Source organism: Neodiprion lecontei, chromosome 4 (assembly GCF_021901455.1).
Source record: "Neodiprion lecontei isolate iyNeoLeco1 chromosome 4, iyNeoLeco1.1, whole genome shotgun sequence".
In the NCBI taxonomy this organism is placed as follows: Eukaryota; Metazoa; Arthropoda; class Insecta; order Hymenoptera; family Diprionidae; genus Neodiprion; species Neodiprion lecontei.
The window spans coordinates 33,856,889-33,881,512 of NC_060263.1; the positions used below are offsets into that span (position 1 = coordinate 33,856,889).

Genomic DNA, 24,624 nt, shown 5'->3' on the forward strand with positions numbered 1-24,624 from the left:
ATGCGCGTTATTACACGCGGCCGCACTTGCGAAATTTCTGTAACTCTGCGCGTACGCGTCGCAGGTATTCCGTACACATATGTTGTCGTATGTGTGCCTCCTCCATGCTTATCCGTGACCACCCAGCTACCTGAAGCAATACCGCTGACAGCCTCGAGTGCTTTGTCAACGTACTTGGGTAAATAAACAAATCGATGCGGTGCTCCGCACAGTCATGTGCGCCTTACTCCGTGCAGGAGATTGCAATTATGGGTGTGTGTCAGCTCGACAGTCATCGGCCGGGTCTTTGGTTGATAAAAGTGAGAGGAAAAAAATTACACGCAATATTTATAGGCATGTATGATGTTTATTCGAGAATGTAAGCGTAAAAACAAATTTTTAAAACCAATTCCAAATGTGACGTATGTAGTGTAATTACATGTACACATATCTACATACCTACCGAGTACACCTGTGTTTATTGCTTGTTTATTTGCACATGGATAGGAAAGGTTTCCATTATACTCGAATCCGTTGAACGGGGCTCACTCTTCACAGCCAATATTTGATGTTTCGGCTAATGCATGAATTTCACTTATCAAACAGCTTTACGACGCGACGGTCTAACGCGTGTCTTCGAAGCTACGACGAGTCGCGGAGAGAAGCTCAAACGTTGTTATTATATGCGTAATATACAGCTGTGTGCAATTGCGATCAGCGGCGCAATCTCATTGTTGGTACGTTTTGTTTCTGTCAGGCTTCTCGTGATTCACCTTGAATTTTGAAAAATAAAGCAGAGCCCGGAGTATCGTCACCGTCGCATTTCGTCGACGTAGTCGAATGGAAGAGTGATTTTTGAGGGCGAATAAATATTCGCCTATAGAAACGCACGTCTGAACACCGAAAATACCCAAGTTTCAACCTTCGCCTTGGGGTGGATTCGAAGGGTGTGTAGATATAGGGTGCGTTGCTCACAGGGTGGCCAGTCGAAAGTGTTCGTGTGTCAAAATTTAATAACCATCAGCAAGCGTGAACATGATAGGTAAAAGGAATCGTGTAATTTACGGGTAGGCATTGTTGCCGCAGGAAATGGACTACCGTACGTGTGACGAGAGAAGAATTACTCCGTCCGGTTTGAAAAAGTCGATAGATTTTTCCACGAACCTATTCGCTAACTCCTGGATGAAGTTGTCCGAGAATCGAAAGCGATTAATTATCTGAGCTTGCACAGAGCCGTTGGTCAAGTCGAAATCTATAAATATCGAATTCTAGCCAGATCGTGCTGGCGGTCTGAAAAATGTTCCGCGTACCTGGATTCCAGTTGATCGGTAGGGGTAAAAAAAAACTAAAACCGTCGATTGATAGAAGGACCAGAATATCGAATTTTCATAGACGCGAAAATGTTATTCACAAAATTTAAAAATGTTGAAAGTCCAAGTTTAGAAGTAAATATAGAAAGTCGAAATACAGAACGACAGAATGTAGAAAGGTCAAAGCACAGTACTGCAAAATCGAGAATCTGTATACGATTCTATATTATCGAGAGGATTTCTGACGATTCTACGATTGGGCGTTTGATATTCTGACCTTCCTATTCTTCTACTTTGAATATTTTTAAATGCTATAAATTAAGCTTTCGCTTCTTTAAAAATTCGATATTGTTCCCCTTCAATTTTTTGATCTTTCTGTATTTTTACACCCAGCCCAGCTGCCGTTGCAGGTACGTTTTGAAACGTCGATCTGGCGTTCTCGTTTTTTTCTTTCAACGTCGTAACGCGCAACTTTATAATAATAATTAAACGCAAATGCGCGTTGTCATCAGTCTCGTAGAGATCACTCCGTTTCCCACAATCAGGTGATTATGGTACCTTTAAACGTGTTACGCGAAAAGTATATATACGAAAGGCATCGCATGATGCTTAGATAATTGCTTGATTTCAGGAAATTCAAGTTTCCAGAAAAATTTGCGGTGAGTATATATGTATTTTACGTCAACGTTAAAAGCGTGAATCAACAATGTTAACGTATACCCATCTATATCACTTTCATGTCTTTACAATACATACACTTGGAACCTACTTATACTCACGTCGCAATTTTCGCTAGCCACCTTGTTTCGCTAGAAATTTCGCTTCACGGTCACCGTCGCCAAGCAAGCAAGCTTCTTCCTACAATAATAGTCATTATTTATAGATTCGCCAGAAACCAAAAATTCCCCGAAGAAAGCTATTCGTTATCTCATCCGCCTTTTAATGTTACCTTTGCTTATTTTAAAAAATCTTTTTTACTACTTTATACAACAATTTCTTTTGTCCTAGTAACCGAATTAGCTAACAGATTTCAATATTTCAGACAGACGTTACACCGATACAGAAAGTCGGTATAAGTTCAAAAATTTTCCGATTCTTGCGTCTCGTAAGTATCATACTCGTCGTATGCAGACAACGCTTGTAAAGACTTCGTCGATCTTCATCGCCTGTCGGCTACTTAATTATGAAACTTGTGTAATTTATCCCCAGTGTTCATATTCTGCCACTCGAGCGTTATTCAGTTTTTCCAATTTGCGGATAACTTGTAACGCAAACGATTGCGTTGCAGGACATTCCGGTGATGAACATTCGGTGCCGTACAGCATTCGAGTGATTGTTTCAACGAATTTTGACTGCAAGACCAAAAAACTGCAACTAATTCCTATGAAATTTAGACGGAAACTCATTTCCGAGAATGAAATTGTAATCATAATTCTCTATTAGTCGTTCAGGTTCGATGATGTATACAGTTAGCGATAATTATTCGAGCACCGACGTGAAATAAATGCCAACGGGTCTCATCGGAATAATTGTCTTAACGCTTCTTCGAGGAAGAGAACATTAAAAGCAGCTTCCGTTTCTTCGTTACAACTGCTTATGGAAAGTCTAATGGCTAATTAGATAGGCAATATCAAGAGCCCTACGGGTACACGTATATAACATGTAAATATATATATATATATATATATACACACACACACACACACACACACACACACACACACACACACACACACACACACACACACACACATATATACATATTATATATATATATATATATTTATATATTTATATATATTTTATAATTCCGCGACATTGAAACGGAAGGTAGAAATAGCCGCCTGTTAATTGGTCTTTCCTGACCGGATCACATCCGCGATTTATCTAAAGTTGATTAACCAGAGGCCGGAAAAAAGGCCAGGCTAGGCTAGGTTACGGCGAATATGTCCCGAGGAAAAATCGTCCGACTTTCTCGCGTGAATAAAACTGCACCCATAATTGTTAACCAGAGTAGGAAAAAATTCCTGCACGTGTCTGACATAAGACACGAAGAAAAGCGATTTATGAATGACGAACGGAGCCGCCGTAAATATGACCTACAGGAAATTCTATGTCCGATAGTAAGTTGCCGATTTGCGTGCGACGCAGGTGACGAGCTTCGTTGAATTTACAGACTTTTTTCCGGGCCAACATGGTTTACCGTCAGGGATACGGTAAGCTTGTAATTATTATCACATCGCTGACTATGAATAGTTAGAGCGCGCAATTGTTCTAAAAATGATTGTCAACCGGAATTTTATAGTTGAAAAAAAACGCATCGTCGATGCAGCGTTGTTTCACAATTTTTCAAAATACACGTAGTGTTCATTTTTTTTTTTCCAGCAATTTTTTTGCAAAATCACAGTTTTATTTAGAGAAACAAAATTTTGCAGCTAATTTCTGTGTCGTTTCGATTACGTAACCCAGAGCGGCGTAGGCGTTGGCTCGGAGTGTTTATCGATCTTTTCGAAAACATTTGTACTAATTAGAAATATTTGTATGGATTTTCTTCCAAATTACATCTCGCTTCCGTAAATTAACAAGCCGGATTTATTGTTTTGGGAAAAATACCTGGGAAAAGGAACCGAGGGATTTTTTTCAGGGAAAACAACAACGACCTCACTCTTAATTAATGATGTAATGACTCGGTTAGTTGAACCACGTGTAGTCACACCATTCTACCTTTCGATGACTCAATTTGTTTCCGACATCAATCGATGACCGTGAAAAGTAGTTGACCTCAATTCGTGTGATTACGTATCGACAAAAAGGCGATAATTATCGTCAACGATGCCGTGCTCTTGAAGTTATATCGAGTTAGTCCGGTGAAAGTAAAAGAGTGTCTCCCCAATTAGGCATATTGATCTTAAAAAATATCGCGTGATATTAGAGCAACCGGAAACTCTGCGGTTATTTTCATTTCGTTTCTCATATTCTTGGCGTGTTAGAGATTGGAGCAAACAAACTGACGTCTGGATACTGACAGGTTGTTAAGGGATGAATTCGCCGATTATAACGCGATCGGCGCCACGTGTAGGTCAAAATAAATATCTCTGATGTCGAATTGTACGAAAAGCATATTTTTTCGGGACTATATTTGTTACTCGTGAATCGGAGATAAACAAAAATAATCATAATTTCAGTCTAATAACTTCTGGAAAAACGTGTTTTTTGTGTACCGTTTAGCCGAATGACACTTGGAGCTTGCTTTGCGTATCGAAAAAGTTCACATCTGCTGCGGAGTTTGATGCTGGTGTGATTCTTGTGTAGATAAACGTTGCCAAGGTTGATTTTGAGTCATTAACATTTTCTCTGTTGACGTATGACGTTCGAATTTTTAGTTCTATGTATAGCTGTGTAAATTATGCATTGAAAATATATTATTTTTTTTTTTTTTAATGACGTTCATCGAGCGGAAGGTAATATACTGTTTATTCATGCACCGTATGACTTTCCAATTATTTTCCGCGCGGCTGACCATTTTCTTCGAAGAAAATATTATTCAAACCTTTTACGAGACCGGAGCAATTACAGGCCTCGGGCAAATTGCGTTAGCTATTGCGTTAGAAACAAAATCTAGCCGTAAGTTGCGTGAAATTCGTAAATTGATCTCCTCTCTCGGCTCTGCCTCTTTTATTATAAACAATCGGTGTTGCTGGCGATGAGCGAAATTTCATTCATCTATGATCGAAAAATAGTCGGATCAAATCGTGAATCGGTAGTGCAAAAAAGGATACGCGTATCCTGCTTATCGAGACTTGTAGCATTAATCCGTACCTGCGGCAGGAGGTTATCGATTTATCTTGCATCAAGGAAAGACTGTAATAACCGTGAAAAACTGAGAAACACGGCGCGCTGTAAAGATATAATATTCCAGCGTTTTTTTCTTTTTTTTTTTTCATTCTCACAAAAGAATGATATCACAGTCAATGGGCATGATGTAATTACTTATCTTACGAAGTGTCCTCCATCGCCCGCAAAGTTAACCGACACGACATTGCATCCTTTCACTGCCACGCCGTTTCGAATCGGCGACGTTGCAGCAGCGATCAGAGAGACGCGGAATCGCGACTCATCCCTCATCCAAAGCTGCTGCAAAGCCAAGGCCGACCACATATTCGGCGGATAATTAAAATGCAGTGACAATGACAATGTCACTGTCACGAAGTATGGATGGTGCACCTAGTAATAAAACATACTCTACTCCTAGACGTGCGCTAAGGCGCGAACGAGTGGTTCACTTGCGGTTTGGACGCTCGCTGGAGACGGCAGCGGTGGAGTGCTATCTTAGACAAAAATAAAGAAGTTGTAGAAGAAACAGAAATCATATTTATTCTCCTGGAACCACCTTCCAACAAAAACACATTAAACATCTTTCTGGCCATTGATCTTGCGAGGAAACTATAGTTTTTATCACCCGCTCGCTACTTGCGGTAGCCTGCTCTTGGCTCTATAAATGCGGCGATGTTGATCCAGACTGCTCTGCAGGGAATTGAATCGAACGGCTGTGCGGCAATGAGACGTGGACATTTTTCTAACTTCTTCAACATAACGTATACACATGGTGAGAGTTCTCGGTCGGACTCGGCAAACGACGATCCCGGTGCAACTGAGTCAACCTTAGCAAACCTGACGAATACCGGGAATGCTGGTACATTCGAACCTATACCTGCACATTGGCTAGACGTCTGGTCACGGTCGCGGTACGCGATTCTAGAAAATTTAACACCACCAGCCCGCGCGAGACAAAATCTGTAACTGATATGCAGATACCTTGAGTGTAGGAGTAAACAGCGCCGGCTGTTCTCTGGCAATTAGCGCGAATTTGAGTTACGGATGGGAATGGCATGTGCTCCTTGTACGGCGGGCGTTTCCTTTACAGGAGCAAACTTGGTCGATCGTCTCTTGCGGTTCTGCAAAGGCGACAGCGAGGGAGAGAGATGACGTAAAAAGAGAATTATTTTAGGTATGTCGACCGAACACTTACGCGTACGGTCTATACCGATAGTGATATCACCGCGTTAATTTATTACACCTTAGGCCCAGGCTTTGTTTCAGAGCGTGTAACGTATAACACGCAATGAGACTTCCTTGCGAGATGACATGAGTTGACTTTTCGTCATCCAAAACATCGGCTCAAGCGCCGGCGTGTTTCCATTTAGGAGAATTTCTCTTTTCGTTTTTCAACCATCGTCACGGAATTGGTGACAAATTTTATTTTCCCCACTCCCGCGAACGAAATAATACGAACGACGCGGTAAATAAACATGGATTGATAAGATAAGAACGAGGTTTACAATATATAGGAATAACGATAATGGCCGCGTGTGTATAATTGTGAGAATTTATGTACGGCTTTTACCGCGGGTTGTAACGTCACGCCGCGGAAAGCAGACCCGTCGAGTATACACGTTTGTAAATTGTGCAGTAACGCGTATATCGGTACGTATAACGTGCGCCGCCTGTGATTGTGTGAGTATATTTTTTTACATCTGTATAATGATCCGACGATGATCCTTATTTAACTTTGCGCAATTGCTAACGCGCTCAAGTGCAGAATTATCGGGAAACAACAATCGTAACAATAAATTGAAGAAACACTCGCTCGCGTGCGTATATTATTATAGGTATGTTTTTTCGAATGGTTGCCAAGAACGAATGTTTTGGCTCAAAACTATAACAAGCTCCTTGAATAACGGTGTAATGTACACATTTTTCTGATATTCATTTTTCTTAATTAACGATATCGTAACAACATACACCGTCACTGTCATCTCTGCTCGGCTAAAATCCGAGGATCGACGATGATCTATTTCTCTTTTCTCTCGCTCTCTCTCTCTCTCTCTCTCTCTCCCTCTCTATCGACGGTGCGGTGTACGGTGTAATGTACATACCGCGAAGAAAAACAAGAATCGTGAATCGCAAACCGCGATCAGTAACTACGGCGAATAAACAATGGAATAGAAAAGAAATCCACATACTCGGAAAGATCCGTATTAGGCTATGTCATGTAAACAGTTTGAGACCTTTATGATCTTTCGGTAAAACAAGGAACCTACTCCCTAGACAAACCTGCAGGAGTGAAAAACAGTCCAAAAATATCCAAACTGTAATATCGAGGAATTTAGCGAATTTAGGCACTCATCGGTACTTTGAGATTTGTCAGTTTTGGCAATCGCTTCATCTTCTTCTCGTCTATAACTTCTCTGCGAAATACTACAATTTCGTATTACGACCTCGGTTTACATCTGAAAGACAATTTCGGAGTTTACTCGGAACAATGACAAACGAACCCAATTTCACAAGGAACCTTCGATATAAATTGACGATTTTTCATCAAAAATCAGGTCAAGTACGTATTTTTTCGTTCCTTTTTTTTCGAATCTTCAACACGAGTTTTTCGCATATACAAACCATTGGCAGAATTATATTTGCCGACGCGAGATAATTACGTCATAATATAATTGAGAATGAAATTATACGAGCATTTGAAGATGGATAAGGTTTGAATGAAATCGCTAATCCCACTTGTATACAAAGACTAATTACATGTTGTATACGCTACCGTGATGTTGGGCTGTTAAAACGTTTACTTCGGCGATAAACCGAATGGCGGAACGTTCGCAAAACTGGCCTTTGAATATCTTGGCTACCTATAGATTTCGTCTGAACAGGCGTTACGAGAGTTTCCGAACTCGCGAGGCATAATTTCGCGGATGAAGCGGGGAGGGAGCTTCATCAGCCAGACGAGAAATTACAGAGTAACCTTCTCTTTGGACGGAATGACGTTACGTACGTCAAAATAAGCGAACCCTCTTCGCCGGCACTTCAAAGAGATCCCCGTTCGCTGAACGCCTACCAGTCTAACAACGGATAATACGAATTTCACCCGATCGTAGAAATTTGATCCTCAGTTTCGCCGTGTAATTAGAACCGTTTTGTCCTTCCCTGGCGCGATATTATTCGTTTCGCGATATGAAAATTGAGCTAGAACAAACGCCGATGAGAATCCCCGCGATCATCTGGTTGCAGAAATTCTCGAGTTACGATGCAAACGCTTCTAATCGCGGTGATAATAATTTCGGAATCCACCGCATGACTGAAAGGAGATAAAGAAATCCCCGAAAAATTTTACCACACGTGTAACTCGATACTAATATTTATAAAAATTAAATCTGGAGCTTTTGCGAAAACTCAAGGCTGCGGTTCATTTACTGGATCACGGCCGTGCCTTCCTAAAATTTCAATTCTCTAAATTCGTTGAAGAATAATACTCTGCTATAACGCGAAACAATGCAAACTGAGTATGATACACAAAGTTTAGCGTAAGATCCACACATCATGTTTCTCTTGGAAGGTGTTCACCCACGCTCGCGAAGACGATGACGTTGAGCACGTTAGCGGCTGCTTCTCGGCAGTATCCCCTCCTCCGAATACCAGAACATCGGTCACATGTACGGGAATGTGACTGCTAGCTGATATAAGCGGCTAGTGTCGAGGCTGAAACGTACAGACCACGCCAGGCAGTCGATCGAGAAGCATTTCGTGAAGCGATTCTCTTGTTTCGAGGCTGAAGTGGCTAACTAAGCAAAAAGTGACCTTCACACGTGAGACAACCGGTTACGTGCAAGTTTTTATTTGAGAAAAAAAGAAAGAAAACGGTTTTTATTTTCTTTTTCAACTTCTTTTTATAGTCACCGGTTGACGCGAAAATAATTGTGTTGTGAAAATCGCGGTGCGGTAAAAAAAAAACGTGCACTGAAACTGAATCGATGTTGTTAAAAAAGAAAAACTTTTAACATTCGAAAGACTGCTTCAAAGGGTTTATACCTTGGACATACGCACCACGGGTATTCGCCCAAAAAGTTACTTCTCGTCGAACGCGTCTCGTGAATTTTTACGATTCCGGCGAGCGCAAACCCGGTGAACCGTTATAGGTAGATTTTTTTTTCACTCATTTTACGGTGCAGTGATATTTTGTGTTATATAATATAGCATCCGAGTGAAAGTTTTGTCTGTCGTTTACCTTTAAACATTGTCAGTACGCGTACAGTACACGATAAATAAAAAATGGTGCGCCAAGCAAGCAGTCGGGTTGAAACTGGAAACGTGAAGGACTCTTCGAGATATTTGAACTATCTCAGAACATTGGCAGACCTCGCAGCCATGGCTGGGATCGTCGCTGTTCAGGTGAATGAAACATAAATTATAGAAAGGGGAAAGAAATTGAAGAATCGATACGCGTCGGCTTGCGATTCGCGCCTTCGAACGTGCTTGTCGGAATTATGCCGAGAACCTTGTACTACGGTAAATTGGGTAACCTTCACACTCAATTGAAACGGGGATATTGTAGACACAAGCGGTTGGTTTGGAGGTGAAAATAATTACCTACATTTTCAAGAACCAAAGACGGAGACGGAGAAGTTGCGTTACGAGCGAGACTCGGACAAGTATTTCAAATCACTCTATTATGGTCCCTGGGATTTCGCCACCTTTGGATCAAGGATGATTAGCAATAATTCGCGTTGCGGTGAAAAACGCGAGCGCAATAGGGAAAATAATTGGTACAGAAACTTGTAGTGTACGTATCTGTAAGCCGCATGTTTCTCCCACGTACGTGATATCGAATCTATACGCACGTTTACAGAATCAATCTTCGATCAATGTTTGATCGATCACAATTCTTGCTTGTAAAATTGTGTAAACACTAAGTCAAATAAACTCGCGCTCGTTTATCGTTTATTGACTTATCTATTATTAGTGGTATCAGGCCTAGCAGACGTTCGTATCGATTGTGCATATAGTACTTATCGATAATTGATGTCGGTCAATTCGTTGAACTCACTGTGCGATCGGGGAGCGAAATAAGATTACGATTGTTGAAATTCAATCGCCGAACTTTCGCAGAAGTCAAACTACGTAATGTTTCCCAAGTCTGTATGCAGATCGTGTATCAAAGTCTAACCGTAACAAAGGATTTCTTTCGCTCTTCTTTTTTTTTTCTTTTTTTTTTTGGGCTCCTCATCTCGAAATAAGCTTCGACATGTCTCGTAGATTTTTCTTTTAAAATAAATTTTTCGCAATACCGAATTCAGCGAAGCTCAGCGACGTTCAGAGGCGCAAATTAATTGTCGAAAGTTCGAACGAGCCTTGCAGGTGTTGTACGACGGGAAAAAACATCCTTCGCAACCGCAAGCGAATCCCCTACGCCGCAGCATCCCCTTCCGCAAACCCGTCGACGCAATCAGTTTTGCGGTAATATCCAATATGCCCCAACGTAAACGGTGCTGAAAGGATGTAACCCGTAGCTGTGGTATAATTTCCGATTAATTTCAACGGTATAACTTCGGAAGATAGAGATCGTCGCGATTGCATGCGGCGACCGAACGGAGCCTGCTTCGATTTCGCAAAGGCGAAAGTTGAATTTCACCCGTTTTAACGCGACGCATATTGCATACGTACCTAAACGTATTACGTATCGTATGTGCAAATCTACTCGGTTTTACGACCCAGCATCAAATCCAATTCGCGTAGCCTCGTCTCAGAAAACGTATAGAAAAGAATGGGGGACGGGAGGGCGGATGAAAAAAAAAAAAAAATGACAAGAAATAAGCAAAACGCACAAGCGTGTCCGCGAATCGCGACCGTCTGATCAAAGTCCGCGCATTAATTATTATCCGCAAGCGGTTCGGAGCGGCTTGTACTCGCTTTTCCCGGGTTATCGATAATATTGCTAACGGCACGCGCCCTTGGCGTACGCATCGCAGTTTAAGCTCTGCCAAAGCTCCTCCTAAGCGGCTGTTGCGCAATCACGCGTACGGTTATTCCCACATAATCGGCACACGCGCCCCGGATCCAATGAACCGTGAATCTCGTGGATAAGATATGCTAAGATGGAGGGAAACTTTTTGCCGCCTATTTTGAAGAACACTTCACACGTATCGCGTATACATCCACCGTTCTAAATCCCACATATTACGATATTCGCGGTAGATAAATAATATGGTATTATACTTCCGGAAGAAATTAATTCGCTGCGGCCTAGAGCTCAAGGTGGAATGGGTACAGGAGAGGATTTTAGATTTGCGCAGAATTGATACGCGCCTCGATCGAATCGCGGAGGAATTCCTGGCAATTTTTTCTTTTTGTTTTTTTTTTTTCTCCGTTTTTTATTTTTGCAGTTTTTTCGCCGCTTGACGTCGGCGGGAAAGAGTCGAAACACGACGAAAAAAAAAAAAAAAAAAAAAAACCGAAATGAGAAAAAACAAATGCGGAAAGACTGTGTAGGAAAAGATAAAAAATAAATAAGCACCTCGTATAATGTCGGGTTAACGCGTTATTGTGTCGAGATAAATTTTCGATCGGTATGCGGCTGACGCGATTGCCGAATAGTTTCACTGACAACGAGGTGAGGTGTTTTGTGGAAACGTACCGAGCTGGTAGTTTTCCTGGCATCACCTTGACTCACAAACTATCTATCAATTCCCACCCGTATTGTCCATAATATGGAAACTGCCTTCTTCCCTGCGGCTTGCTTCGTCGAAATCGTTTTGTCGGCTATCGTCGCTCCGTCCCGCAACCGAATTAGTACTAATAAGAAATAACACTTAACACTGCACGGAAGAATTGGATTATTGTTTAGTATAGCGGGACGAGGTCAGTCAACGCCAAATAAACTGTCCCCGTGGCGTGCATTAGAAGGCGTAAATAGTAGATGGAGAGACGATTGATCGTTTAGGATAATATCTCAATATACGTATTTGTATATACCTATGTACATTACGCATATGTCTACGGTATATTAAATCTGCTACAAGCGTATCCACTCAATAATTGAGGAACGATGATGATTGTTGTTATTGAGAAGCGAATATGGTCCTGCTTGGCGATCGTATATTTCCTTCGTTTTTCACCCCTTTGCAATGTTTACAATATCTGGTGTATTGTTGCAATTTTCTAACGAGTACGATTTCGTATTTTTTTGTTACAGTTCAAGAGGATGCTGAACAAGGAGTTGTCACATTTTTCGGAATCTTCAAAGTCCGGAAATCAAATTTCCGAATACATCTGCTCCACCTTCTTAGGTGAGTTTCTTAATCACCGACCGCACGACGGGATGTTGCGCAAAATTGACATTTTATCGTTGTGACTATGCTACGGGTTTAACTTTCGTTGGTAGACAAACGCGATTCGACGGTAATTCCGACGTTGGAGATAACTTTGCGAAACCATTTTGACAATTATTTTACTCGGTTACGCAAGCAGCTAGCTCGATTATTCAATTTTTTACAAGTGTATGTGTGTACTCTCTTAATGCCAACGTCTTATTATTGTAACCGTAAATTATAAATTTTTCACCTTTATCGCGCCACATACGCACGTACGCAACTGTTTGTCTACATTTTTTTCACGTTTATTCAAGATGCCCCGGCCGTGATTCGCTGTAATTACGAGAGAGAGCGTGCAATACGTTGCACAAAATAAAAAAAAAAAAAAAAAATGAGAAAAACATGGCTGACCCCCTTGGGATCAATGAAAGGAAATAGAACCCCACTTTGATATATCTTTATCAGAAACTGTTTAATCTTACGTAAAACAGAAACCATCGACACGCATATGTTTGCAATACGGGTATATCCATTTCGTCAAAGTTAAATATAACAATATGCACGTGATCCAGAGTTACATGTCGTGGCGAAAACAAAGTGGTGATAATCTCTTCGAATTCGGGATGCGAAGAAGAAAAATAAATCCAAGTTGATGAAATTACTCGCTAAACACCAATGGTAGGAAAAAGAATTTACGATTTTGCACCTGATCGCGGCTGTATTTCTATCAATCTCATCTCATGCAGTATACTTCGCCAAACTAGGGCAAAAAAACTAGCCAAGGTTAATTCGAAAGACAGGTGCAGGCAAATCACGCCAAGTCGTGGATATACGTGCAACGTCGCTTCGCAAATATTATTCAGGTCGGGAAATATCGCGAACTCCATTATACATTTCTCAATATATAATGCATAATATAATCATACTATGTACGCGCCTTAAAAACCTTCAGGCATACAAGCGGGAGATAACAAATGAAAAGAAAATTCAAATACGTCCCAGTTAAATCAGCTCTGTTCTGACTAACGGTGATTTTCGACCTTTGCGCGTACGTATTTTATAATAAAAAAAAAAGAGATAAAAAATGTAGAAAAAAAAAAAATATACAAGAAAAAGAAATCACAATGCAGATTACGTCCCGCATAGCGCCGTGTTTCGTGTTTATTCGCACGTAGAACGTTTACTATACACGAATGTCACGTGTGGCTTAACATATGCATACAGTACCTGTAATTGTACACTTGTACAGAAAAAGTTCATCATTCTCTCCCAAGATAATGCGGCACGAATTCTTTTTCATATATAAACACAGGCATCGCGCACATACACATTAATTAATATATTATGTACCTCCGGAGAATAGTTCGTATTTATCTAGGTGTACAATGGGCCGTAAAAATGCCCCGAGGTGGGTTACGTAAAACGCGTAACACAGTTCCGTCGTAACTAGTCGTAACTTATGACACATGGAACGCGTTGTTCCTCCGAGGAATTACCGCAAAACAACAGCGGTTTACCTTTTCCGTAGAGGCCACGTGCCTCGCCTTAGTCAGGATCGTTTTTGACAGCCACTGCAATTGATAATCGGCAACGAGAGGATATGTAAATATAACTAGGCGAGCGACAAAGAGCAGCTGTAACTTCCATCGCGTGATTTCGTGCCCTCGGCGATAGCCAAATACAATGATCCAGACTCGACGCTAGATCGTAACAATAAACAATATCCCCCTATCGATTACTCACGTTCGATTGATTATCCCAGCGTTGACCGAATTACATTTATATAATTTAACGCTCCTCCAATTCTCATATGCGCCCCTTTTTTTTTCTCGCCACAGACAAGCAGCAGGAGCTGGACCTCCCGTCTTTGCGAATCGAAGATGCGGTCGCAGCCACAGCAAACGTCGATGTCCGAGCCGTCAAGAAGAAGGATCGCGTCCAGAGGGGACCGGCGGCAATGTCACACATCAGCGGCGTAAAGAGACCGCTGACACACACGAACAGCTTTACCGGGGAGCGCGTCCCCCTTCACGGCGTCGAGACGCCCCACGAGGAGCAGCTTGGAAAGGTAATTTGAAAAATTTTTATAAAAAATCAGTGATACAGGTATACCTGACCGCGGTGGTAATACAAGTGCGCGTTACGTCGATTCGCGTGGTCCGGATCGTTTCGATAATCCATCCCGAAATCTGATATTACACGCGATCGTCGACTAATAAGACGTTTGATCGCTAAGAAGGAAGGTTGTGTTGACCGGGTACGAAGAGAGGCGTGTGTGCCTCGACAACTTTGGGAACTGCTCAACCCACGAACGGTTTGCTAAATTGCCTTTGGAGAGATAATTAATTACTCGTCATATCTGCTTGTATTCATTTCAAAAGATATGTATGTAACGGCGTAGTTTTGCATAGGTTGAGATACAGGCGTTTCTTACATATAACTATGTATAAATATACACAGCTCCGGTGATGAGATCTTTCTTTTTGTTACAATTTTTTTTCCTTCTTATTTATTCAAGAAGCGATAGCTACTTTGTCTGATAACCTCCGAAGATCAGTTTTACCTCGTACCATCCGCCCGCTAAGATCAGTTTATGTAAACAGTGACGTTCGATCACCCTATATTTGATTATATTCTTTATCTACTCTCAATTCTAAGCCACACAATCCATTGTAATGTATTCCAAGAGAAGAGACGTAAAAAAGTAATTAATTATTGCGACGTCAGTTGTGTATTACAACAACAGAACGCACCCATTGCACTTTTATGGTAACTGGATCTAGCTTTTCTGGAATGTCGGTTGACACCTACATGTTTTTGTCATACTCGTAACGCGAATGAATCAACCGGTTTTTATCGAGTTACTCATTGTGACGAACAATGTTTTTTAAATTTATTTCTTTCTATTTTGTCCAACTTTTTCGTTACGCTTTGTAGTAATATAAAGCCTGTATATCAAACCTTGGTGAAGATTGTCGCACATACTATGATTTTTTGTTCAATTAACAAACGACATGTGATTCACATATTTTGTCCGACATGTCTTGCGTCTCGTTTACTTATAATCTTCGATGATCTAATTATTATTTGTCATTATTATGTTTTTCTCCTCAATAAGCCGATTGTTTTATACGATTTCCCTGAATTCGCTTAATTTCGACGAACCGATGACGATGTGCTAATTTCACAACATCAAATTCGTCCGTACTTACAAGCTGTCATTATGAGCAGCCGAAGTCAAATTTATTTTATTTTTATTTATCAATAATATTGAGACAACACGTTCGAACTCGCATGGCACCTTGCGATCCTTATTCAGGTTTCTGAGAAAGAAGTGTCTAAATATTTTTCTATTTGACGTTCCGACAATACGTATGTTGACGCGCAGCCAATGAAAGTTTGTACAATTTTTCCACGCATCAAAATCGAGTCAGGATAGTTAACGAGATAACCGACGAGGTAATTCTAACGATTTTTTGCTGTTTTCACGTTTCAGCTACTATCGGACATCGACAAGTGGGGCATTGACATCTTCAGGATAGGCGAACTCAGCAACAACCGTCCCTTAACCTGCGTAGCCTACACCGCTTTCCAAAGCCGTGATTTGCTCAAATCCCTCGCCATACCCCCCAAGACGTTCGTCACATTCATGATGACGCTTGAGGACCACTACGTGAAGGACAATCCCTTCCATAACAGCCTCCATGCAGCCGATGTCACTCAATCCACCCACACTTTACTCAACACACCGGCGCTTGAGGTGAGAAAATATGTAAAAAACAAAAGTTTTCCTCCTTTTTCTTTTCTCGCCAAGCTGCGAATAACGATAACATTTTATCAGGACTCCGACTAATTTATGTACTTTTTATATTGGTTACAGTCAGTTTTCACACCACTTGAAATCACCGCAGCTCTCTTCGCCGCGACAATTCACGACGTGGACCATCCCGGATTGACGAACCAGTTTCTCATCAATTCGAGTAAGTGTAGTATATTATTCATAGTTGTATATATACATGTATCCTCTAATTTCCTAAAGAACTTATCGTTCAAAGATCAGAACTACGAACGGAAAAGTTGTGAAAGTGACTACTAATTGCCGGGTCCGACGCGACTATGCTTATGTACGAGTATATCTATATACAATATTTCAAAAGCATATCGCTGAGCGGAAAATTTCTTGTACGTTCTAAAATACCCGTGGCCTGTGCATAATATACGTAATCGATATTATACGGGACGTCATTTCCGACCCTACTCGATAATGGTATGGCACTTTCTCAATGAAAACAATATTTTCCTATTCCTAACAAATTCTTGATAATTTTTGATTACAGGTTCGGAGTTGGCTCTGATGTACAACGACGAATCGGTCCTGGAGAACCATCATTTGGCGGTCGCGTTCAAGCTACTTCAGAACGAGGGCTGTGACATATTCGTTAACATGACAAAGAAGCAGCGACAAACGTTGAGGAAGATGGTAATCGACATGGTCCTGTCGACGGACATGTCTAAGCACATGTCGTTGTTGGCTGACCTGAAGACCATGGTCGAAACGAAGAAGGTGGCCGGTTCCGGAGTGCTGCTGCTCGATAACTACACGGACAGGATCCAAGTCCTGGAGAACCTCGTGCACTGCGCAGACCTCTCGAACCCCACGAAGCCGTTGCCGCTGTACCGGAAGTGGGTCGGTCTTCTTATGGAGGAGTTCTTCCTCCAGGGCGACAGGGAACGCGATCAAAACATGGACATCAGCCCGATGTGCGACCGGCACAGCGCAACGATCGAGAAGTCGCAAGTCGGTTTCATCGACTACATAGTACATCCGCTCTGGGAAACGTGGGCGGACCTCGTTCATCCCGATGCCCAGGACATCCTCGACACCCTGGAGGAGAACCGCGATTGGTATCAGTCTATGATACCTCCCAGTCCGCCACCCGCCGAACAGCAACAACTCGCCTCCGAGCAGCAATCCGACGATAGGATACGGTTTCAAGTGACCCTGGAGGAGGGCGACGAGTCAGGAGAGACGGGCGAGGGTGGCGGTGAGACGGACGAGAACGCCGGCGAAGCTGGAATGTGACGGAGGCTGGCTGGCATTTGCAGAAAGCTTCACGTTAAGGTGCAGCAGACTTGGTGGCGGGTGCGCCAGTGACGTCATCTATTCCACAAGAACGTTTCAACGAACATCGAGGTCGCCAAACGCCGCGGTACTTCTGTATGATACTGCGTACTGTGCGTCTGAGTACCTGCTAAGGTGCCGACTCTACCGAGGATATACTTTTCGTACCGCTAATTGCGCGGTATAACCGTCCTCTGACAACTTGCCACCGATCAGTGGCGAGAAGAATTTTTTTGATTGTTTTGCTCGGTTTGTTTTGTTTGTTAGTTTGTTTGTTACTTTGTTTATTTCATTTTATTATCCTGTACGGCGAAAATCGACGGCAAGGATTATTGCGATGAATTCGAGTTTGGGGGGGAGCAATTTTTTTTGTCTCTTTCTGACAAGTGAAACAAGAGGAAGAAATCCAACGCTCGAATATGTACAATGACGACACGTCCAATGGATCGGGCAAAGTTCAAGGCTTATTATTTGAGAATGCGAACCGCAACGTGAACAATTTCTATCGAGTCTCTATACACGGGATGGGAATTGAAGGAACTGTGGCCGGTGTTTTATTCTATCGCTGCAGAGAGCACGCGGAATTTTATTTCTCGCACAATTTTCGCACTCCGCGGTAAAACAGAGGAGGAGTAAACGAATCTCGAAACGTATGGAAATCTTGAAAGATACGGATGTACGAGGAATGCCGTGAGATTCGTCACACAGTCAAGTGATGGCGGAGATGGGATTGTCGTCACGTCAACGAAGGAACAAGAAGAAACAAGATGAAGGAGAAGAAAGAGACTCGGCAAATAAAATCTTGAGCAAGTTTTTGAAACCTGGGAAAACTTCATAAATAGTTGTGAATCTAATCCAAATTCGCGGTACACGCAACGAAAATGTACCTTGAGAAAAAATCATGGAAGATTTTCCTCGTGTTATGTCAGGCTGAAAGAAGAGGATTGGAAAAAGGAAATTGAATGAAAGTGGATCGCAGCCGGCAGTTGCCATTGGACATGGAGGAAGATAGTTTCGTTGGACAGAGACAGGATTTCCAAGAACATATCAATCAACAACAGTATAACAATTTCGGTAGATCGTCAGATCAGAGGGGACGATGATTTGAGATGTTTTTCGCTGAGCTTAGTAAGAGCGCAATATTGAAATTACCGGCAGCTTGCAGAAATATGATAATTACGATGTTAATTATGCAGAAATTAAGTGCAAGCGCCTGATTTTACGAGGATGCGTAAATCGCAACAATGTAAGGGTTAGAGAAAAAAAGAGTTGAAAAAAGAAAAAAATGATAGGCAACTATTGCAAGAATCGTGTTAATTGTAAAAGAATAGGATTGAAAATTCTACCATGAGCTTACTATTACTCTGACTGTTTCTTAAGAAATCTTATAGATAGGCATGGTAGATGTCAGTGAAAATATAGGAAATCCGATTCGCAGTCATTATTTCAAGTATTAGGTGTCGCGTTGAAAAAAATCAAACTTTATATGTGAAACGAGTGAACCAGCAAATGGGTAGTTTTAAATTGTTCAAGTCTCCGTGGGTAACAAAGAATTAATGAAGAATTGTTTGAAAAAGATGAACGAATAATACATCGTATCCGACTTGCAGAGAAACGAGTCAGATTTAAGAATGATCGATGGAACGATGCGGCCGCGTATGTTTTTTAAAACGCACATCAAATGCATATGACGAAAAAAGTCATAAGTAAAAAATTGAAGAAAAAAGAAATACACGAAAACAATAGACTTATTGGTTCGTCCTTTGTTTTTCTGATTCTCTAATAATACCCTAACAGTAGACAACAAAGATAACTATCTTCAAAGTAAGATTTTGTCTCCATTGCTTATTAGAGTTTAGAATTGTAATAAAACAAAGAAAAAAAGTATATAAAGAAAGAAAAAAAAAAAAAAATTCAAAACTAGAAAGACCTAGTAATAAAATACTAGTAACTAGGAGGGTATGTTATATATACTATTCATTGAGATGAAAAGGTTGAAATGAAACAAAAAGAAAATTAATTTTAATATACAACTATATGAGAGCTGGTCTTTTGGGTTTATATTGAAATTAATTGGTATCAGATGACGCTTTTTCTTGCGATACATGAAGTATGAATAAAAATGAAAAGAAAACCTAAATAATAATTGTTTCTAGCCAAAGAGTAATGTTAATTAATGTATCGGTATAGTACATGTATATATATATATATATGCACGTAATATTGTGTATGTGTATGCTTGTGTGTATGTATATATATATACATATATGTACAGGCATACATTGCGGGCGCCCCACCAATACGTTTTACAATCACACTCAACTTCTCAGCTTTTGTAGTTAAACGGTAGCAGTAGATATAAATTAGGAGATGAAAATAAAAACTTATCGATGTGAAAACTCCACTCGCTTAAATGTCTATGAATCGCTCAACTTATAGAAAAACTCGTTCATGAATTAGCTTTCTAAAGCACGCTTGACTGTCTCCTGGCCTAAGGGTACGACATCTCTCTTATATCACTCGCTTCTATCAATTTGACAATTCGCACTGAAACTGAAACGATTCGCGTTATACGGACAAGAGGTATTTTAAATACCACTTCTGAATGCCGTTAGTCCGTGTAGTCAAACCTTGGGCCGAAAAGATGTTCAATCGTCACTTTGAATGAATATATAGTAATGAAGCAACGTGCCGTATTGGTGGAATCGCCGGACGTAAGTTAACGAATGATAAAAGAGCAGAATGCTAACAGCTTGTTTAAAAAAAATCAGTCGTTAAGACAACCTATATTAAGAGTAAGTTAAGTCTGTCGTTAAATATGAAGGAAGAAACGAGATTTCAGTATGTACCTAAATCGTAATGTAATCAATCCTACTATTAATGCGAGAAATCTGTATCTGTGTTGTGTAGGCATTGAAATAATAAGTGTTTGGTGCTGGTCACCAAGTTCACATCGTCATTAGTCTTACGGCTAATTATTATTATTATTATTATTATTATTATTATTATTATTATTATTATTATTATTAATTATTTTTAACGCCATGGCTATCATTGATCTTATTATTGTTATCTGTTATCATAACAATAATTATTATTACCGTCTTGATGGTGATGATAATAATGTTATTTTTATTATGCTATCGATTTGGTTGTACTAGATGGCAAAGCCCGCAGTTGTTATTTATTATTAGTTGTAAACTAATTATCAATATAATTATTATGAAAATTTTAATTACGATCATCCATTATCACATTTAACGAAAGTTTACGAAATAAATTAATTAAGATAGAGATAAACAAGAAACAAAAAAAATCTTGAACGCGATTTAATTCTTTGCTATGTAACAAAGTATAACATCGTATGTACAAATGAAAGAATATCAAGTAAATCTATATACCTTCGCATTGACTCAGTACGGTGAATATTCAGTTAATATTAAAATATCGAGGGGAAGTATTTCGTCGTTGCAAAAACGAAGTGCGGAAAATAATAAAAGGTACATCGCATGCGCGGGCACTATGCGAGATACCTTGTTACCTATACAATCACCCCGTCTTCAATCCTCACAATACCATGCAGATCGTGAATTGTTTGGTAAATCGTAACCGATTATTGGCGAAACAATATTATAGTTTTCGATTTATTGTAATTCGAAATTGCTCTAACAACAATCCTTTGACAGGTATGATGATTACGATGATCTAATGAAAAATGTGTAATAAGAACAATGTGTTTGATTGCTGGACAGTTAAATAAACATGTATTAATATCATGTAACCCACGTATGAAGATATATGTGTAATAAAACATATTTATTGTCGGAAATTCTCTATCTCAATTAGATCACCCTTATTCCCTTTGATTACGTGACTGATCTTGGAATCGATAAGAGTTTCAACACAGTTTTCTCAAGTTGGACAGTACTCTCGGTCTCACTTTTCAACTGCAATCTGCTCTAAACTCTCGGACCACACAAGCAGCCCCAGCGTCAGCGGGAGACAAAAACTGTTGAGAGACGGAAGAGGCATGAACCACTTTAATCGAATATGGTTAATCGATGGCGATCGAACGGTAGAAACAGCAGATTCATGCAGGTTTCACGTGTCTTTACTTTATTTGACTGAATACTTATCGCAGGAGCTTGATCAATGCCCAGGGTAACCGTGCTGTAATGATTCTATCACATCACATTTACAGTTCCTCGCTGAAATAAGGCAGCTATACCTATAATTAGGTATACGAGATGAGTGTAAATACACGTGGAGCGTTGCATGATGATGGCGACGTCAATGTGTTAAATCTACTTAACAAGGAGGTGATTTTATCGTTAGTCAAATTCAAGCGCTAATGGAGGACGATATTTGTACAGTATTTTTGCACAATATGAATTGATTTAATTTATGACCGTGATATACGGTTTGGAAGTTACGTTCAGCAGCGAAACGCAGGCATTTATTTAATCGTATTTTCTTAAATGATGATTCTACGATGATCGAGATTCAGGATGTCTTACTTGAATTCATAAGATGCCGATTAGTATGTACAAGGCTTCCATGAAACGATGCTGAGAATAGAGAGACTTACCTCGACTGAATCTAATGCAATTTCAAATTTTGAAAAACCTCGAAACGTTTAGCTTCTAGGAGTTTAGACGTGCAAATACGTGATTTTGGAATGGAGTGGAGGAAGACGAAAAACTATAGCCCAAAATTTGCATAGAAATTGACACTATTTAATTAACAGCAAGTCGGTCGCGCTGCTCAACTCGCTGTTATGACTTTTCGAGTTTTAGAATTTTATCGAGGCTCATGTGATCTCGTCGTCAGCTAGCACAGCAGGCTCAATTTGACCCGCCTACTAAAGTAAGCCGGCGCGGCGGGCGTATCAGCTCTGTTATTCCATATTTCATCAAGCCAATTTATGACTCATTCTTTACTTAGTTTATACATCCGACACTACATTATCTATCTGAACACATGCACGTGAAGGTAACATTAGTTCTTGTAGTTATTACGTACTGATCGTTTACCGACTTGAGTTGTGCGACGAAAAGCGCCTCGTTTGGCGCTGAATTTATCTTGCCCATTTTCGTTTACGAAACGCCGCATTAAGCTGAGATTTCAGGGGCAGCAAAAAGCAGCAGCAGTTGAGTAACTTACTAGTCGCTACTAAAATCTTAGAACATGTATATGCTCTAAGACTAATATCTGCCTAGTGATTTGACGCAGCAGCAGCGCTGCTACATAATGTCTTGACGTTTGCTCCTCTGCTGTTCGGACCATGTTCTGACGAGCTTTGAACCGTTGACTGAAGAACATAAAGACGTTTTCCTCCACAGAGCAAATGAAAAGTTGTTGAAATAATTATGAATACTAATGTTATGGAATACATCGAGCGCGTGTCGAATAGAATCCCATTTCGAAATGAATAATTCTTCTATTTTCATATTATAGACTTATTATTGTAGATAATCTAGTTTGTCTTCTGGAAAATTATAAAATTTGTAGTATGCATCACGTATTAAACGTAAATGGATCACATATATTAATATCGTCATGGACCGCATATACAAATATACTTTTTGGTCTCCGCATTATTATTACATCTGATCTATTATTATTTATTATCTATGTATACATTCTTCTCTCGGGTATTTATACTTTAATTAAATCACTGTTTTGCTGCGAATTTTGGAAGAAATTTATTCACATTATTAATTTCGTGTATCGCCGAAAAGTCGGAAAATACAGACAGGCTAAGTACTGGCTTGAGCTTAGCATTGCGAAGACTGTGTTATTCGGTAGGTGAATGCAGCCAGCATCATGTCGAAATCGGTAACTCTGATGTTCTGCAGTAAATTCACAACTCTACCCTTGGAACATCTCAGAGGGCGCAAGCGCAGGACGATTTTCGCTTGGATTTTCGATTGTCACACCAAAGCCCATTAGGGCTACTGTCCTTATATTCTTCGGTCAAGGCTTGGACGAATCACTGAAATGTATGTAGAGCATACATAGACATACATTTCGGTGGGATGAATGAACTTCATGCAGCAAAAACTTCCGCCGGAAGTGCTAGTTATTTTCAGTGAATTATTGCTGCTGCTGTTGCTACTTTTTGCTGCCCTTAATTACTTTGAAACTGACTTTAGTGAACTTTTCATGCTTTATAAAAATGTTGTGATAATAGCATATTACTATATAGTGTTAGTTATGTAGCGTTTGAATTATTATGTCGTTCTAGTTGTTAATCATTATTTCTGCTTGCATTAAAAAATTATGTATTTTGTTTATGTGAGGCCCTTCGGGAGCTTCGGCTTCAGGGCCTAAAAATTTGAATAATAATAATAATAATACTAATGATGATATATTATACCACTAATATTATAATATCATTCTGAGTGATATAATTACTACAATATTTCCAATAGTATTGGAGTTCAGGACAAAAAAAATGTAATGCGACGGATGAATAATACATAGGAAGACTTACTGCTACGTGAGACAAAAAAACTGTGATGTACATTGCATTAAGCAGAATATGAACAATGTTGTATGAGATAATTATTATTGTAGTTTGTAAGCGCAGTTTAAGTTCCGACCTGCGTACAGGTGCAATGCGCCTCTGCAGGCTACGAGGTGTATAATATAGTATTGTATTGTTACTGTTTTACGTCACCTGGAATAAAATGAATAATAACAACGTCAATTTCTCCGTATTTTCTTCGTATCTTGTCAGTTGCTGGTTCGACGATGCGCTGAATACCTTTTTTGCAATCCTTGGGGTCCAATTAGTCCAATTAGAAAGGGTCATAAAAATCGAATCTGAGACCAAAAATATTCGGCTCCAAAAATGAAAAAAAAGTAAGGCTAACCCCTTTGCATTTTTGGCGAAAATTTTCGCGATTTTCAAAAGTGCTAGAATAAATTCTTTCATGCACTATTCAGACGCAATTTTGCGAGAAAAATCTATTGGGCGCAGTCCCAATGCGCTGCGATCAAAGCATCGAAAGTTGGAGCCGAAAAACGAGAACCTGTTTTTTCGACATTTTCCAGCAGG

General features: G+C 40.2%; 1 protein-coding gene across 16 annotated transcripts in view; it reads left to right on the plus strand.

The window, feature by feature from the left end:
• LOC107225786 (cAMP-specific 3',5'-cyclic phosphodiesterase) overlaps nucleotides 1-21,390 on the plus strand; it is a 278,042-nt gene extending 256,652 nt beyond the window's left edge. For 15 of the 16 annotated variants that reach the window (XM_046738558.1, XM_046738557.1, XM_046738554.1 and 12 more), the window contains 5 exons: nucleotides 12,322-12,415; nucleotides 14,278-14,507; nucleotides 15,936-16,199; nucleotides 16,320-16,419; nucleotides 16,777-21,390. In XM_046738558.1, coding sequence (XP_046594514.1) covers nucleotides 12,322-12,415; nucleotides 14,278-14,507; nucleotides 15,936-16,199; nucleotides 16,320-16,419; nucleotides 16,777-17,522 — 1,434 coding nt within the window. In that variant the 3' untranslated portion in view covers nucleotides 17,523-21,390. Of the gene's footprint in view, nucleotides 1-8,835; nucleotides 9,522-12,321; nucleotides 12,416-14,277; nucleotides 14,508-15,935; nucleotides 16,200-16,319; nucleotides 16,420-16,776 lie in introns of those variants that run through there. The other variant, XM_046738559.1, reaches the window with a different exon arrangement.
• Nucleotides 21,391-24,624: the final 3,234 nt, after the last annotated feature.